The 17270-nt window shown below is 45.1% G+C and overlaps 2 protein-coding genes across 2 annotated transcripts; one reads left to right on the forward strand and one right to left on the reverse strand.

Moving 5' to 3' along the window:
• Positions 1–227: 227 nt before the first annotated feature.
• LOC137800769 (ras association domain-containing protein 8-like) lies at positions 228–2100 on the reverse strand. Its single transcript, XM_068598111.1, has 2 exons — positions 1998–2100; positions 228–1546 (listed from the first exon to the last, which is right to left on the reverse strand). The coding sequence occupies exons 1-2, from the start codon at positions 2098–2100 to the stop codon at positions 228–230; spliced, it is 1422 nt and encodes a 473-aa protein (XP_068454212.1).
• Positions 2101–8876: 6776 nt separating this feature from the next.
• ampd1 (adenosine monophosphate deaminase 1 (isoform M)) lies at positions 8877–16816 on the forward strand. The gene is made up of 15 exons (XM_068596863.1): positions 8877–8882; positions 9669–9834; positions 9968–10124; positions 11183–11348; positions 11447–11666; positions 11853–11982; positions 12504–12698; positions 12783–12914; positions 13038–13201; positions 13429–13555; positions 13877–14040; positions 14204–14324; positions 15247–15420; positions 15680–15790; positions 15949–16816. Exons 2-15 carry the CDS (start codon positions 9683–9685, stop codon positions 16102–16104), a joined length of 2169 nt encoding a protein of 722 aa, XP_068452964.1. The 5' UTR covers positions 8877–8882; positions 9669–9682; the 3' UTR covers positions 16105–16816.
• The last annotated feature ends 454 nt before the right edge of the window (positions 16817–17270 follow it).

Raw genomic sequence — 17270 nt, forward strand, 5'->3', positions numbered from 1 at the left:
AGTGGTCGGAAACTCCTGAACCTGCAGATGTAATTTATGTTTATAAATCTTTTGTTTTCTGATTATTTAAGAAGTGCTGTACACAAAACAAGTTTAATTATATTTTCTTTTTGTTTTATAGAAGCACTTCCTGTTCGACTCCTCTGATCCACGTTCAACATTAAACTGCGAGCTGTGTTACAAATGATGCAGCGTACAAATGGTGTGCGAGGAAGCACCGCTAACATTTACTGACTTAGTGTTTGGGACTTGGTGCCACTCAGATAGATGGTGAGCTCCGACCGGTGAATCACCGCCTTCTGGCTCTGCGATTGAGGGATTTGGGCTTGCGCCCAGCGCGTCCACCACTCCCTCAGCTCGGTGGGCCCTGTGGGCCGCCGCTCCTTTATCTGGCTGGGAGGAACTCGAGCGTGAGGAGGGTTCAAGTCATCTCTGGGCGGGAACTTCCTGCTGACATCTACGTCCCCATCTGGATCGGATCGTTGCCGATTTAGGTCCAAAGTCGGGACGCCGGAAGTCCCCGCGGTGGCACTTGCGCCGGCAGAATCTTCTTGAGCGACGCTTTGAGCTGCGAAGAAATCAAGCCGTTGCATTTTGCGCCTGTAGTCCTCTAGCTTGGCCTTGCAGCCGGCAGCGTTCTCCCTCATCTCGAGAAACTGGCGCTGCAAATCTTTCTCGTAGCCCTCCTCGTCCTTCAACTCGTTCTCCCAAAACTGGATCTGCTCCCTCTCCTCTTCAACCGTCCTCTGCCGGGCTTCCCGCTCGGCCTTTCGAACCCCCTGTTTGCCCTCGAGCTCCAAAATACGCCGGTCCGTGTTCGCGATCTGGACCTGCAACTCCTGCAGACGGCTGAGTTGGAGCGTTATCGTTTCTCTCAGACGGTTTTTCTCGTCTTTCATCGCCGCTGCGCTTGAACCGGACAAAGCCACGCGTTTGCTTTCTTTCCCCCTCGCCTGACTCCCCATGCAGCAGGTCGTTTGATGGTCCAAGTCTGACTGGAGACCTTTCTGACCCCTGACCTTGCTTCTACTGCTTCGACCTGAGTTACCTTCGTCAACAGTGAGAGAAACGCCCAGAGAGCTGCGGTTCCTTTTGTCGGTCTTCTTACTGCTTTCTTTTTCGGGGGCAGTGCTGTAGAACTTCCCCTTCCCCAGGCTCTCCAGCCATTCCCAGGCCTCCTCCATGAGCGTCAGAGACTTTCTCTTCGGCCCTTTCAGGTCCTCTTTTTTTTGCCGCTCGGCATCTTGACTTGAACAGGACAGCGTGGGCAAGCTTTGACGATGCAATCCCTTTGAGGCGCTGCCCCGCCGCGTCCTGGCGCCCACGTCCTTCCTCCTCAGCGGCGGCGGCGGGCAGGGCTGGTACCGACCCACTTTTGCCCTGCTCATGTCGTCCCGGGGCGAGGGCCCGTTGTGGAGCAGCGTGAGCCGGACCTCCCTCGCCTGCTCGCCGTATTTCTCCAGAGTCTCCAGGAGGAATTCGCCGGGGGCCATGCACCGCTCAAAGTCTTTGAATTTCTCCTGTAACGTGTAGCGGCCGGGCCGCCCTGGAGAGAAGGACGACTGTTAGTTGTCAGCATGCCAGAATATGAATTGTTTTACAACGTATATAAGAGAGAAAAGAAGGAATTGAAGCGGAGGGGATCGTGGACAGAGGGGGATTGGGATGTAGTTTGGGCTGCTGCAGAGCCGGGACAAAGACCTCAACTCAGATCCATCTATTTACCTTTAGGCTGATGTTCCCTTCATGACCTGAATTCATAGTTTGTCACAGTAGCATCACGTAAAAAGTGTGTACCGGTTAACAAGTGTGACTGAGCTGCTTTCAGCTTGTTGTTTTGTTATCTGAGCAGACAATATCAATCATTATAAAACTGGGCTGCCACTTGCAGAACAAAAGCATGCTACACTTTTCTTTCTTGTTTTAGCTTCACTTTAAAGCTAAAAGACAAGTGGGTATCAGACTTAAATATCATTTAGAGAGATTCACATACATACCCAGGGCTTGAGCCAACGCTATGACGGCGTCTTGACATGTCGTTTCCTCTGTGACGCCACAAACCACGCGGGGGAGACCGTCCACCAACACCTTCACTTCCATTGGGCCCGATCTGTTATTTGAGGACATGGACAGGTACTATGTGAGGGGAAATGGGAGTACGACCCCCCTTTTCATTCTGTCATCTGTTATGCGTTAGTCAAGCATTAAAGGCAATTTTAGGTATTGATACTAGGTCGACTACAGCGACTATATCCCCATGAAACTGACACTTAATTAACAGAAAACCTAATAATGGCTTTAAAAGGAAATATTAAAAGTACTAACCTTTCTTTCGAGTCGTCCCGTGTGTGGTACAGATGCTTGGACCGCTCTGCTCTGTGGGAACCGTCTGGTCGGGAGGAACTCTTGAGCAATTAGGGGCAATTACAATTCCTGAAGTCACCTACCACTAGGGGACGGCTTGTGATCCCACCCATCTTGCATCTGATTAGTTTTGAATGAAAAAAAAAACCCTCAGCAAATTGCAATTACACTGTCCACATTCACTGGAAGAGCTTTTTTTTTCTCTCATAACTTCATAGTGTGAAGGTGTATGAATTAAATCACAGTGTCACATTACTCAGGCAAATTTCACCTCCGCTCAAAACAGCCTTTTGTGTGTGTGTGTGTGTGTGTGTGTGTGTGTGTGTGTGCGTGTGCGTGTGCGTGTGCGTGTGTGTGTGTGTGTGTGTGTGGTCTTTCCAGTGAGTTCTAAAATTAGCGTTGTGTTCCTTCTGAGCTTTATGATGGCAGTAGAAAAAACGCATAAACTCAGCACTCAATTGTGTCGGTTGTACGGCAATATACAGTATATGTAACATGTTCTAACATAAGCCACCTTGAGCACACCAGACAACGGGAAGCTGCAGCTGCAAAGTGTAGTGTGTGTTTTAGTTCCAATGACAGAATTTATATTCATTTACTATTTCTATTTATTATTTAAAATTTCCAGAGTTTTGATTAAACCAGACATAATTGATTTAGACGATATCCTGTGTGACTCCACACACACAATTATACATCCCTTCCACCATTTATTAGTGACTTAAACCCAATCAGCAAACTATTTTTTAAAATATGCCATTGTTGCTGTAACGCTTTAATGCCGTTTGTGGTGGTGAGATCTAAACCGTCTTATGAGACGTGCCGTCCTGAAAACAAACAGTCCTGTGTACGTGCATTATCTAGTGTTGTGCCACTTTCAGATCTGGGTGTATTTTTCAAACAGGAAGGCTGATTACAATCCAGACGAAACATGTAAACACGCTGAACTTGTAAACTGTGAAACCGGTGAGCATTACAACCTAGCACATGCTGAGCGTACTACTGCCAGAAAGTGCTGCAGGAAGTAATGAGTTCTAAAAACTTGAGAAATAAGGACGCATTTGTGCACATCCGGTTCCCTCTTCTCAAAGTTGATGGGTTTTATGAATGGGATTTTAGCTAGAAGCTTGAAATAGGGCCTGTGGTTAAAACAAGCTTAACTGAATTGAACGGGGTTTTTAATCTACAATATATAATATGTCATTAAATACTCTACACTTTTCCATGTCTTCAAAAAGGCAGGTAACAAGCTCGATTGTCATCCTCGCGCCAACAAAAGTGTGTGAGTAGTGCACACCTCTGCGTCTGTCCACGGCTAATCTTGCTTTCAAAGTGCATCATATCCTAGGTGCCCAGTTATGGCTGCATGCTCGAGAACCTCTTGTGGTTTCGGTGAATTTTATACTTCTTGACTGCCCGCTGACTCATCACTCGCGACTGTTTACCGGCCACTAGTGATGACACAACTGAGTGCATCGGCGGCCTCGAATCTGCTACCATGCGCCCGCATTGAGGCTAATGAAAGTACCAGTAGATTGCTTGTATAAATCGCTGCTTGTTACTGAGTGCAGCTTGTTTGTGTGTTTGTTTTGCTTTTTACTGACCGCGACAAAAGATGTGAGACGTGCTGAACTCTGCAGGTCACACTTGCAGACCAGGCAGTGCATTAGTGTGTCCGTAATGCTGCTCCTCGTTTTTCTGCCAGAAGTCTCTGCGACGCTGTTGGAGGAGCACAGGTTTCAGATGTCCTCCCTCATGCAGGGAGGATCTGCAGTTAACCTGACACCAGTAATACTCAATACCAAACAAAACATTGTTATGGGACTCCAACTTCAAGTACACATTGGAGATATATATAAATAGAGGTGATTATTTGGCATTTATTACATTCTGGTGTTGGCAGCATGTTTTGCTGCTTCTCCTTGCTTATCGCATGACGTTTTCAATTAATTAGACGAGTGAAAGCCAAAGGAAATTGCCTGCATGGTCAACCTGACCGATGAGCTGGACAGCGGAGCACCTGTTGTAATTTGGTAGTGTCTGACAGCCCGGGTTATGATGATAGGAGTAATATGAGACGGGGAAATGTGGACTCCCTGCTCCCTCCTGCTCATGTCAACCACGCGTCCAGCTGCTGATAATCTCTTAAGTTCAAGGCGAGAAGCAGCTAGATCTCTCAAGACCACGAAAGAAAAAATCCTTTGAGAACTGTTTATTCATGTCAGCCTGTGCATTTGTTTCCACTTGCCTTTGATGGGTTGTCCAACTTGCCGAAGGCTGTGGAAAAGCAGCATGAAATTATACAAATATTCGCCCTCAAACTTATAGGTATCAGCCAATCAGTGACTTGATACTGATTTGTCAGAAACCACAATTTGTTTTGAAGGAAATTCATTGCATTTCTTTATAATTACAGTTTTTGCATTGCATTTTTTTTGTATTGAAAACATGTTGTCCAAACAGCACATCAGCAAAAACATATGAGAGGATTAAATTCATCTCTAGCGCCCAAGATAAAGTTTCAGAAGGGGTGATGCTTGTGTAACCAGTTCAGATTTAATCACCAGTAAACCATGAATACTAATGTTTTAGCTGGAATATATTTTAAATGTATTCATTTACAAAATGTCCTAAAAGCTCTTGTCTGGCATTTTTATTTCTTTTGGCTCAACTGACTGCCATGATTAACTTGATCTCTTTTGCTAGTTGCACCCTGAGAGGAACGTTGACATTTAGGATCACATTCCCTAAAAATAGACGGCTTGTTAAGTGTCTTCAAACTGCACAGAGAAGCAGAAGTGTGACACAAGTGAATGGTAAAGTCTGCACAACGACGTCAACGACCCAAAATGAGCGAAGATGGTCGAGACTCTATTGTATTTCCTGGTAGCATGGAGTTGAATGCAATAGTGTGTTTGGGGTGTAAAGTTTGACAGCAATTGAAATTACAATGGAAATTGCTTCTGGGGAAAAAAAGCATGTCGCTGTTACGTTTTTCAAATAAAAATCTTTCAAATGGGCTGTAAGAGAACAAAGCCATATGAAAACCACTACAAATAAAGCTAAAACCTTCTGCATTGTGTGTGTTAACGTTGGGTCAGACTGGTTGTCAGTTCGAAAAATCGACTAATTCGATATTTCTATTCTATTCTATTGAAATTGTGGAAAAGTTGCTTTCTCCAGTTACTCCCAAAAGAGACTGATACCAAGTGTATTTATCAGGGCGTCACCTCCACACGTCTCCAAGGCCTGGTGGATTTACTTGGTCTGGACTGAAGCATCTCATTAACCACTGGATGGATTTATTCCAGATGGACTACTGAACACTGGCAGAACTGACACAATTTGTGTTTCATGCTAATAGCAAACGCTAGCATGCTAACAAGCTAAACTCAGATGGTTACAACGGTAAGCATTATTACCAGCGGCATGTTACCATGATGGCGTTAGCATGTAGCTCATAGCACAGAGCAGCTACAGTATATACACAGGAACGAGATAGTAAAGCAGTGTCTCTCTCTCTGGTCTGTAAAGCCCAACTGAGTTAAACCTGCTGAGCATGAATTCTGCAGTTCTTTCAATCTTTTTGCTGAAAAACAAGCACTTTGAGTAAAATCCTTAAAACAAGCCTTGATTGTCCTCACTGGTCAAGAAGAAGTATTCTGGAGGATCTGTTCTCCTTCTTATTTGGAGGTTATTGGAAAGTAACAAGAATTAAACACCACTCGAACATCAGTAAATCCCTAATGTGAGGTGCAGGGATCACATGTGGACCAAAGTCACAATGAGGTTATAACCCATTGCACTATGGGTATTTAAAAAATGACCTGTCATCAATTTAAAAACTTTTCAAAGAAATACTTTTCTATATATTTCCTGAAAATATAGAAGTTGTTTACCCAACTGTAACAATTTTGTCAACCCTCTTGCCCTTTTTAATGGCTAGAAAGGTGTATTAGTACGCAAGCACCCATCTGAAAACCCAACCCAACATGTGCAGAGCCACAGTGCCCCACAGGGTGTTATATAATACAAGATCCCCCGTGTACACCCGTCTCTTTGTCTCCACACTGTGCCCTGTCAGGGAGTCCTGTGTGCACATGCACAACTTAAAATAGAGCTGGACACACATGAGTTCCCCCTCCGTTTCGTTCAGGCGTGTCCCGTGTGGGCATGGCCGGCTACACGTGAGAGGCAGAAGGAGTTTAATATTGCACAGACCCAGCCCAGGGCTTCACACTTCCCTTCCACAGTGGTCCAGTGGCTGACCAACCTTCTCTAGTCCTCAGGGAGCGTTGCATCGGGAGAGCGTCACCATGCCGAAACTCTTAGCGCCAGGTGAGTATGGGCAGAATGACTCTGGGGGTCGAACATGCACACTCATCTGTCGCGTTTGGATAGCGTTTTCGACATTTCACGTTGACACATGACTGTAACAACGAACTGTGGGGGGCCTTCGTCTAAAGTGCAATCATGTTCCATTCACGCTATGCTTTTCAATGGAATGTTTTTGTCCAACACCATGACAAATAAAACTTGACCTTTCTGTCAAAACGCCACCCTCGTTTCGAATCGTGGAGATGAATGGAAAGAATGGAAGCGGGGACTCCAAAGACTCTGCAAATGGTCCTCGAATGCACATCACAGGGTTCACACCTCCCACTGTGTATCACAGCTGTGTGGGAAATAAATTCCCATATGTTGGCCAGTGTTTCTTTGCCACCCTAATTGATGGCACTGACAGCTTTTATGACGGGTTCATGGGGTTAAAATACATGTAGTTCCAATATGAAGTCTATATTGACTAATAAATAGTCATCACAAGGTGATGATTTCTTTTACAATGCATTTCACCTTTTGTGATTTGTGCCATTCCAATGTCGAAAAACCTTTCTCGAGCTCAATTGCAAACTATTTAAAGTTCATATCATGAAACTTTGTGGTTGAAAATCAGAGCAGAGTGTTTTGAGAGACCGTGTTATATGGAAGGGATTCGCCAGCAGATTCTCCGAGGTCAATTGTGACGGGATCAGGTCATATTGTGCTTCAGCCTTTAGTTTCCTCCGTAGTGTTCCTTCTTGTAGTTCATCCGCAGTATGGAAATCTCTTTCAATACTTCATTACTACCATTTTAAATGCTGCGGCAATAGCTGCTAAATATAGGCTTACCTCCAGCAGGCTCTGCGCATGAGGCGAGTACGATGACATAAGTTTTTTAAAGGGGAAAAAAAAGATACGCAACAGCCGAACCATCGGCCGTCTGAAGAGCTCGCTGGTTGGATTTGGCAGGTGTTGCTGCAGAATGTGATCGGTGTGAGAGCATAGTCTTACGTGACGGCTGGGATTTCACACCGGTTTTACGATCTGATGAGCGAGGGAACTGATCAAGTTCAGATGAGTCTTAAAAGGGCCAGTTTACCAAAAAATAACTATTTTCTAATAAAGCTGTAGTCCCCAAAAAAAAACATGCAATATGTTTTTCTTCTTTTCTTGTAGCGCACGTATTTCATAACCACACTTGTCTTGTTTCCCTCTAAACTGGACCGTTCCACCCTGAACTTTTTCCTTACTCAGCAGAGGTAGGAAGTGAACTTCATATGGAGTTTTGGGGAAGATGTTAAGCATTTTAAAATGCATAGTTTACAATATGGATGTGAGACGGCCACATCATCAAAAAGTATTTCAACAAACTGCATTTGAATGCAACAATGGCTCTCGGTAAAAGAAACGTCTGTTCCTTGTGGAATGGAAAACAATGTTGTACATATGGTAAAAAAAACAAATCCAGATAGCTTAATCTCCTAACAATTGACAATGGACACCATTTATGTATCTATTGTTCACATTCAACATCGGTTCTCTGGTTCATTGTGATGCATTTGAATCGGAGGCTTTGCAAACAGAGCGGCACCAACGAAAACCTCTGTGAATGCGAACATTTATGTAAATATATGACTTCTCCCAGGTAGCTCGAGGACTCCTCCCCACTGCTTGTGGGTTCGCAAAGCAGCGCACAAACAAGACTAGATTGACCTTCGATTGACCCGTCGAAGTAATGCCAGCGAGGCACCGTGAAATGCATCTTCACATGCAGAGATGTTTAGAAGTGAGAGGCCGTCGGATCGTCTCGGCAGAAGATGCAGTTAGCACCGCCGTGCCCAGCCGCTGTTCCTTCAGGAGGAACTGGGAATTGTACAGTCATGTCCTCTCCAGTATTCACCCTCAAACTGTATGCTAACCCAATCCCACATTCTCCAATGTCTCATTCTGTGGCTCCTATGCTCAGCATTTACTATTGCATGTATCTTGATCTCTACATTTGGTTCTAACTAAAAGATGTTAGGTCTTTGTCTGAATTGTTACGGATTCAGAACGGCAACATGTTGTTACTCTTATCCTGCGAAACACAGTAATTGTTTTGGTTTGTACGTCACCTTTCTAACCAATGCTTTTCTAACGCTCTCTTTTTTGGGGGGGGGGGGTTTGCTCCGGGTTGGTTCAACAATCAGCTAAACAGGGTAAGTAGGAGGGTGAGAAGTAGCACCCTTTAATCATTTGTGCCATACTGAAGAACATCGCCAGTCCTGTCCTGTCTTACAGTAGAACGTCTTGTGGCTCTTGGCTAGAAAAGTGCATGTCAGAAGTATAGTTTTGATCCAGAGAGTGGTTGGGCATCAAGTAATGCCGCTCATGCTGTGTCGTTGTCATTGGGTTGCTGATGAGACTTGAGCGCTTGTTGGAGAACTGTTGCTCATATAGCTTGATTCATAACTTCAGTCATGTTGTACCATGACCCTCTTTTCCTGTCATTCCCTGAACATCAATCCGAATCAAAATCCCCTCACTTACATTGCCATAGGGGTGCAAATAATAACGACAGTTCAGTACAAGGTAAGAGATGATAAGAAAACTGGGTCTGGACAACATACTGGAAAAAAAACTGCTTTCCCATCTTGCTTCCATTTGAGACAAGCCAACAGAGAGTCTGGTCCCATGCACTCCTCCTTTTGCATGGGACCAAACTGGAGGTCAGAGTTGTCGACTTGTAATGACTGAGTCAAGCTTTGGTGGTGTGCAGAACGCATGTGCCGGAGTCTGTAAACACATCAGGTTGGGTAATGTATGTGCCTTTTGAAGTCCTGGATGAACGATGTCATGTGCACATGAATCCACATCATTCTGCGGTCATGTTCACGCCGCGCAGAGCAGCGGTGGAGAAGTTCAATTTGTGGTGTGCATGGTGTGACGAGAGCAGAATGCATCTCTTGCTGTTAACGGACCGAACGTTTCGCCGCGCCTCACAGAGACCGATGACAACATGCGGGCCTTCGCGGAGCAGGTCTTTGCGTCCGAAACCAAAGGCGAGGACGTCCGAGATGAGATCTCTATGTTTGATGTGGCTGAGGACTGTCCCATCATGCACCAGGAGATGGCCCACCATCTACACACTGACGACGATGTTGAGAAACGGTGAGGAGGGAGATAAGTTGTAGCGCAACTAAACGGTGTCGTCACGCGGTGGGGAAATATGGTATTCAGAGTTTTTTTTACATTTGCATTTAGTCTTAATGGCCAACCACCAAACCTCACTCCTTATTCACAGCAAGAGACACCAGCGCTGCCGCAACATGACCGTGCCTGGGAGCGCTGCCCACGTGTCTTCTACTGCCTCCGTTGTGTCCGTGGAGGTGGACACACCCACCTACCTGCAAGTGCCGGACTTCCAGAGAGTGGCTGTCATCGGGGACTACGCCTCTGGGGTACTGTCCATTTTCATTTCATCCCGTTCAAAAGCACCAGTGAAGCTCTTGGTTAGCCTTCACGTTTTTGGAACATACACCTTTTCAGACCTATAAAGAATAATCCTCGACGTAAATTCATCATAAGTAGCATAAAACTCTGCAGGGATGAGGAGATGTGAGGGGTTAGGTTGTTCCAACCCGGACGTTAGGCCTTCCTGCTAAAAAAAAACAAAAAAAATGCACAAAAAAAAATCAAGTGAACATTCATTGTGTTGTATTCAACAAGTCTCCATCACATACATTTTCCCCAATAACTCAGTTTAGTGAGCAGTCGGGCGAACATACATTAAACATTCATTCAATAATAATGAGTTAAAATCCAACAAGAAATTTGACTTAAAGGAATACTTTTTTTGAAATACACGTATTAAATTGATTGCACGTTTGTATCTATCCGTTCCGTTCAACAAAGGCGACAGCTGCCGGTTAGCTTAAGTTAACTATAAACTAATAGTTTATTCCAGTCTTGTGGGATCTTTTACAGCAGTAGTTGAGGTTGAGGTAGTTTAGTAGTAGTTAAGGTCTCTACTTCATCATTTACTGCAGGTTGCAAACTGATCCTTATCTAGACTTGGGTCAAGTTGACGTGGATGCAGACTTTGACGTTCCCTGATTACATGTGACTGTGGGTCAGCAGCCTCTCTCTCACTGACACAGGGCCATGAATGGAGCTCAGCTGAGAGCAGGCAGGTTTAAGTTTCATGACTGTGGGTTTAACATTTCCAGGGATCGACACGCTTCAGCGGGGGTTGATTGTTGTTTCTGCTTTAGACTTCTCAAAACCTCACAGGTGTCCCCGCTTTCTGGGAAAAAGCTTCAAAGTAGGGACAATGTTTTGCACAGAATACTACGTATTTTCCAATCAGTGTATCAATCAAGCCTTCGCCTCCTATCAAACAAATACAAATCTTTAGTTCATTTTAGCATTAACATTTTTTTTTCTAAAGGAATGCTTCTCTGTGTAATCATGAGATGACAATTAGTGACTAGAAAATCTGTCCACATCCGCCCACCAGGTGACAATGGACGACTTTGAGCTGTCCTGCAGGGGTCTGTACCGCGCCTTGACCATCAGGGAGAAGTACATGAGGCTGGCCTACCAGCGCTACCCGCGGACGACCTCCGAGTTCCTGCGCGAAATCGAAGGGGAGAGCTTCAAGATCGAGGATCAGGCGCAGCCATGTGAGGGGCGAAGGAGTCGAGGCAGCCCGCGTGAGATGTTTTCTGTTCCTTTGGCGTGTGCCCCGGGGGATTCATTTGCATCTCTGTCCGTCCATCAGTCTTCATGGCGCCACCGAAGGACGGGGAAGACCCCTTCGACACCAAGAACCTGCCAAAGAACCTGGGCTACGTTGCCCGCATGAAGGACGGAGTCATCTGCGTGTACAACGACGCCGCAGCCGCCGACAAGCATCAGCCCAAAAACCTGCCCTGCCCCGACTACAATACCTTCATCGACGACATGAACTTCCTCATTGCTCTCATCGCGCAGGGCCCCACGTGAGTCCTTTGAGATGAGGTTGACTGCTTTGTTTTTTGAATTTTTTGAATTGAAATATCTCAGTTTTCCCTGTGGTCCCTCCACGATTTAACCCCGCATCCAATTCCTGCACGAGTCTTTACAGATGACATACCATGTCGAGGACTAATTTGGAGGTTGAACTTCTTCTCTTTTGTTGATTGCAGCAAGACTTACACTCACCGCCGTCTAAAGTTCATCATGTCCAAGTTCAATGTGCATGAGATGCTGAATGAGATGGAGGAGATGAAGGAGCTGAAGATGAACCCCCACAGGGACTTCTACAACTGCAGGAAGGTAGCCGTGGAAAACATTGAGCATGCACACTTCTGGTAATTTAGCTTCAAACGATGAAATCGGCACAAATAACTTGGAATCAGCCTTGAACCTATATACATGTAGAGGGATGTAACAAATATACACGTGCTTAGTGAAGTTCCCACTAAGTCTGCATTCTAGATGAGGGAAGACTTTAAAATAAAGTGAAATCCTTGCATTTTTTCTGCTTTGACTTTCTGTTTTTGTGTCACTCAAAACACACTTTATGCTCATACAGAAAGCCTTAAAATCAGCAATCAAAGTGTCTAAAAATGGGGGAAAGTGTACATATATGAAGAGCTTCTTTACATTTACAATAAAAAATGTATATTTATCACTTAGTTTGCTGTCGTTCTGACTTACGTCGCCCATTCACCTTGTGTGTGTGTGTGAGTGAGTGTCTTTAGCTCCCTCTTGTTACCAAGCAGAGTCATTACACACCACATGAAGCCCCCCGGCCTCAGTGATCCACTCATCTTATTGTCTCCCTGCCTCCTCAGGTGGACACCCACATCCACGCTGCCGCCTGCATGAACCAGAAGCACCTGCTGCGCTTCATCAAGAGGTCTTACCGCGTGGACGCCAGCCGCATCGTGCACAAACTCAATGGGAAGGAGGTCACCATGAAGGAGCTCTTCGAGTCCCTTCACCTGCACCCTTATGACCTCACCGTGGACTCCCTGGATGTGCACGCCGTACGTCACTCGCCTGTCGGGAACATTGGCGGTCGACAGCTTTTCGTGATCTAAAGCGCTTCTTTTCTCGTTGTGTCTCTGAAGGGAAGACAAACCTTCCAGCGTTTCGATAAGTTCAACGCCAAGTACAACCCCGTCGGAGCCAGTGAGCTGCGGGACCTGTATATGAAGACAGAGAACTACATCGGTGGAGAGTACTTTGCCACCATCATCAAGGTCAGCGTCTGCGTGGAAAGAGTGGACAAGAAACATCACAGAAGAACAGCTCTGGAAGAAAATAGGTTTTAATTAGGACTGAATGCATATTTGTGTTGTCCATTGGACCTTTGTGTAAACCAGGAAGTAGCCAGTGACCTGGAGGACGCCAAGTACCAGTATGCTGAGCCTCGCCTCTCCATCTACGGCAGCAACCCCACCGAGTGGAACAAGCTCTCCGGATGGTTCGTCAAGCACAGAGTCTACTCCCCACACCTCAAATGGATGATTCAAATCCCCAGGATCTAGTAGGTTTCCATGTCGTAATTCTTTCTTTTCCACAGTTTTGCGCAACCGTTACCGATTGAGAATAATTCATCCTCGTGGATAAATCATAGATTCTAATTTGCCAATGAAATATATTTTTAATTCCCTGTGAGCTTGAAAAAAAGAAAACGCTCAAAAGGTGTGTAAGATGGCTAAAATTCATATTGAAATATTTGTGTTTTTTTTTTTTTGCCCTCTTCTATCTTAGCGACATCTTCAGAGGCAGGAACTTTGTGCCCCACTTTGGCAAGATGCTGGAGAACATTTTCCTTCCCGTGTTCCAGGCCACCATCGACCCCCAGTCCAACAAAGACCTCAGCATCTTCCTCCAGCATGTGAGTCACAAGTAGGAAGATGCACCCAGTAGAAAATGAAAGGCCAATGGCAGTATGAAATAGGCATTACAGGGAGTTTTGAGAAAGGGTCGTTTGAGCAGCCATGACTGGACACCTAAAACATAACGCGGTTAGCGGCAGCAGAATGCCAGATTAACCGTGGACAGACACGGAGGTCCGCACTCTCTCACTCACACATGCAACCTAGCCCATAATTGCATTCACAGGTAACTGGGATAACCATAACAGCCCAGACTCAACAAGATGACAAATCGTATCCGTTACCTGTATAATCAACCCTTTTTGCCCACTGGTGTGCAGGTGACAGGTTTCGACAGCGTGGACGATGAGTCCAAGCACAGTGGTCACATGTTCAGCACCAAGAGCCCCAAACCAGATGAGTGGGAAGTCGCCAAAAACCCCTCCTACACGTACTACATCTACTACATGTACGCCAACATCACCGTGCTTAACCAGCTCCGCAGGTCAGTAACTTTCTCTGTACACACACACACACATACGTTGATCTTGTGCGAGCTAGTAGCGCACTAATGATTATTTAACGTACTCAGATTCCTGCCATGTGTTCACATCGCTTTCCCCTGGTTGCGTCCAACGTATAATACTTGTTTATTGTCTGCTTTCCAGCGAGAGGGGCATGAACACGTTCACGTTCAGGCCTCACTGCGGGGAGGCCGGCGCCATCACCCATCTGCTGGCTGCCTTTATGACCGCGGACAATATCTCCCACGGCCTCAATCTGAAGAAGGTCGGTCCTCTCCTCGCTGACTGTGAATCAGCCGGATCTTAATTTGGCAGCACTCGTACACACACACACAGAATTATTATTATTTTTTTCATTAAAAACTTGCTTACTAATTTGTTGTAAATGTTCCACGTGGACGCAGAGTCGGTGAAATACAACAAATTAAAAAATAAATGTTAAATGACAAACAGAATTTAAAAACACATCTCTATAAAATATCACTGTTTATATAAGCAAAGCTCAGTTATAGTGCGATAGTTTTAAACACACTTCAAACAAAACAACAAGTGACATTGGTGGATACATGATTCACAATAATATAATCTAGAATATTTTTTAAAAATATATTTTGTATAAAAGCCTTCGAAAGCATCATTCGAGGTAGAAAGCTGATTATATTGTTCTGGATTTTTCACAGGGCATAATTCACCGCGTTGTTGTCATTCATGAAAAATCGACTTACTAGGGACTTTATTGTTTTGTGTCAATAATCTTCCAACACCTCGTATGTAACCTCTACGCCACAGTTCCCTCTCCAATTTCTGCCCCAGCTCCGGCATTCAGAATAGAGGCTAAAGGCGTTAAATCCAATTTTAAAAAAAGTTTTCTCGATGCAATATGTTTCATCTGAAGGTACAAAAAGATGCCCTTTCTGTATATATCGTATTTTCCTATGTACGATTAAAGAGCTTAAACTTTCAAACTAGTCCCAGAGGTGAGCGGCACCCTTTTCGGGCCCAATGTTTGAAATTAGGTGACGGCAACAACCTTTAACTGTCTGACATCAGGCGTTCTGAAAGGGGATATCTGCATTTGATCATTTTGCTTGCTTTATCTTTAAAAAAAAAAAGAGCCAGGTCTTGATAATTAATGTCATGAGTTGACTGAACCTGATCATATCAATCAATCTTCGATCCCCCCACAGAGTCCTGTGCTGCAGTACCTGTACTACCTGACCCAGATCCCCATCGCCATGTCCCCGCTCAGCAACAACAGCCTGTTCCTGGAATACGCCAAGAACCCGCTGCTGGAGTTTCACCAGAAAGGCCTGATGGTCTCTCTGTCCACCGACGACCCCATGCAGTTCCACTACACCAAGGTGGGGAGACGTCGGTGTTTGACGAGCATCAGAGCACGTCTGCAGACAAAATGCGTTTTAGTTTTTTGGTGTTGCACTTGTACGGAAAAAGTCATTTACAAGCACTTGCATTGTAAGCATTGTGCCATGTCGAATATGCTGATCGTGGTTTAACAAATGGAGCTGGCAATGGCACAGTTCATGGGGAGTGTATGTGTGCCATCGCTGTGCTTACATGTTCCAAATATCGAAGTGTACATTTCGGCCTTCACGTCCACAGGAACCCCTGATGGAAGAATACGCCATTGCGGCGCAGGTCTTCAAGCTCAGCACCTGCGACATGTGTGAAATCTCCAGGAACAGTGTTCTGCAGAGCGCCATGTCTCATGAGGTAACACGCCGGGTGGTGACACAAATTAAATGTGAAAGAGGCTTTGTTGACAGTTTAACACAAAAACTGCTCTTAAACCATAAGGGACTTAAGCAGGAGAGTTTGTGCTCGCACCCAAAAAACATTGCTTGTGATTTTTTCCTTCTTCTGCAACCCAGGAGAAGAGCCACTTCCTGGGGGCGGACTACCTCAAGGAGGGCCCAGAAGGCAACGACATCCGCAAGACCAACGTGGCCCAGATCCGCATGGCGTATCGCTACGAGACTCTGTGCTACGAGCTCAACCGCATCAAGGAGGGCGTGAAGTCTGATTGAACACTCTAAAAGTATCACTTCGGAAGAAAAATAATCTGCATTTTCTCCACCGGAGCTCTTCAAACAATGGAATCTTAGCGAAATCAACCGTCTAATACGCTAATGTTTCCTTCGTTTGGAGGGGGGAAACCTTTTTGCTCTTATAATGTGCACACTTGTACATCACAGTGTGTCGTCCATGTGTGTATATCATGTGGCAAAATGGAAGGGAATAAAATGTGAACAAACAAGTGTGTTTGTGTAGTATGTTGCTCCACTGATGTGTTTCTTAAGTCGATCGGTGTTGCATTGCAAAATTATTTAACAGACAGACGGATCTTGGCAGAGCTCCTGCCGCCCTCAGACGTCCCTCAATAAGCTCGGACCTGTGAGCAAATGAGACGAATGAATTGCACTCTTATTCTGCGCCATGTTTCTTTTACACTGTGCATTCAACGTAGTTTCCCCATGACTGCTGTTTCCCTTGGAGGTTTAACTGCAGTGATGTTTTAACCACGTCTGCAGAAAAATTGGTGAAAATGTGAATCGGCCATTAAGATGTATTAGTTTGAGATAAGTTGCATAATGCCTCACTTTTAGCATGAGTTATTGACTGAAACTACTTGATGTCTGCCATTTATCTGAGCTAGCTGGATTGAATTCACATTATACCTTGTGGAATAAAGTCTGAGATTTCTTTGAAGGAAAAATAAAAACACATGGGAGTTCACGACTAATATTCCATTTCGCTCATATTTTAGTCTGATTCAACTGAACAAACATGTAACATGTGCTCTGAGTCTGCTCCACTATATATAGATACTTGCAGTGAGCTTCAAAATCCTTGGAGTATCCTCTGCAAAATGGACATTTACTAGACTTTGACACTTATACGGCAACTCCATCGCTTTCCCGCACCGGCATGTCACATCTCGGTGCTTTACAAACGAAAGAAATATGTCCCAGTCGGTTGTTAACTCGTTGAGTCGGGCAGGTGCGGCTCATAAACGAGCGTCCATATTTCCCAGGACACTTGAAGACAACGGCATTTATTCATCGCTGACAGCTGCAGAGTTGATGTGATGACGTCTTCCCTATTGGATCGGGAGGATTCAACCAAACTTTCTCGCGGCCACGACTGCGTTAAGCTCGACAGAAACACCGTGAGTGAAACCGGAAGTCAAATG

The sequence above is a fragment of the Clinocottus analis genome, unplaced genomic scaffold, assembly GCF_023055335.1.
Source record: "Clinocottus analis isolate CAN_PGR_092001 unplaced genomic scaffold, fCliAna1.0.p SCAF_4, whole genome shotgun sequence".
NCBI classification, from domain to species: Eukaryota; Metazoa; Chordata; class Actinopteri; order Perciformes; family Cottidae; genus Clinocottus; species Clinocottus analis.

Bases quoted from the DNA above. Each gene is read 5' to 3' on its own strand.
- LOC137800769 (XM_068598111.1), bottom strand. From the start codon at position 2,100: ATGGAAGTGAAGGTGTTGGTGGACGGTCTCCCCCGCGTGGTTTGTGGC. The intron at 1,547-1,997 runs GTATGTATGTGA...CCTTCTCTCCAG, and splicing joins AGCGTTGGCTCAAGCCCTGG to GGCGGCCCGGCCGCTACACG.
- ampd1 (XM_068596863.1), top strand. From the start codon at position 9,683: ATGCGGGCCTTCGCGGAGCAGGTCTTTGCGTCCGAAACCAAAGGCGAG. The intron at 9,835-9,967 runs GTGAGGAGGGAG...CCTTATTCACAG, and splicing joins GACGACGATGTTGAGAAACG to CAAGAGACACCAGCGCTGCC. The intron at 15,791-15,948 runs GTAACACGCCGG...TCTGCAACCCAG, and splicing joins AGAGCGCCATGTCTCATGAG to GAGAAGAGCCACTTCCTGGG.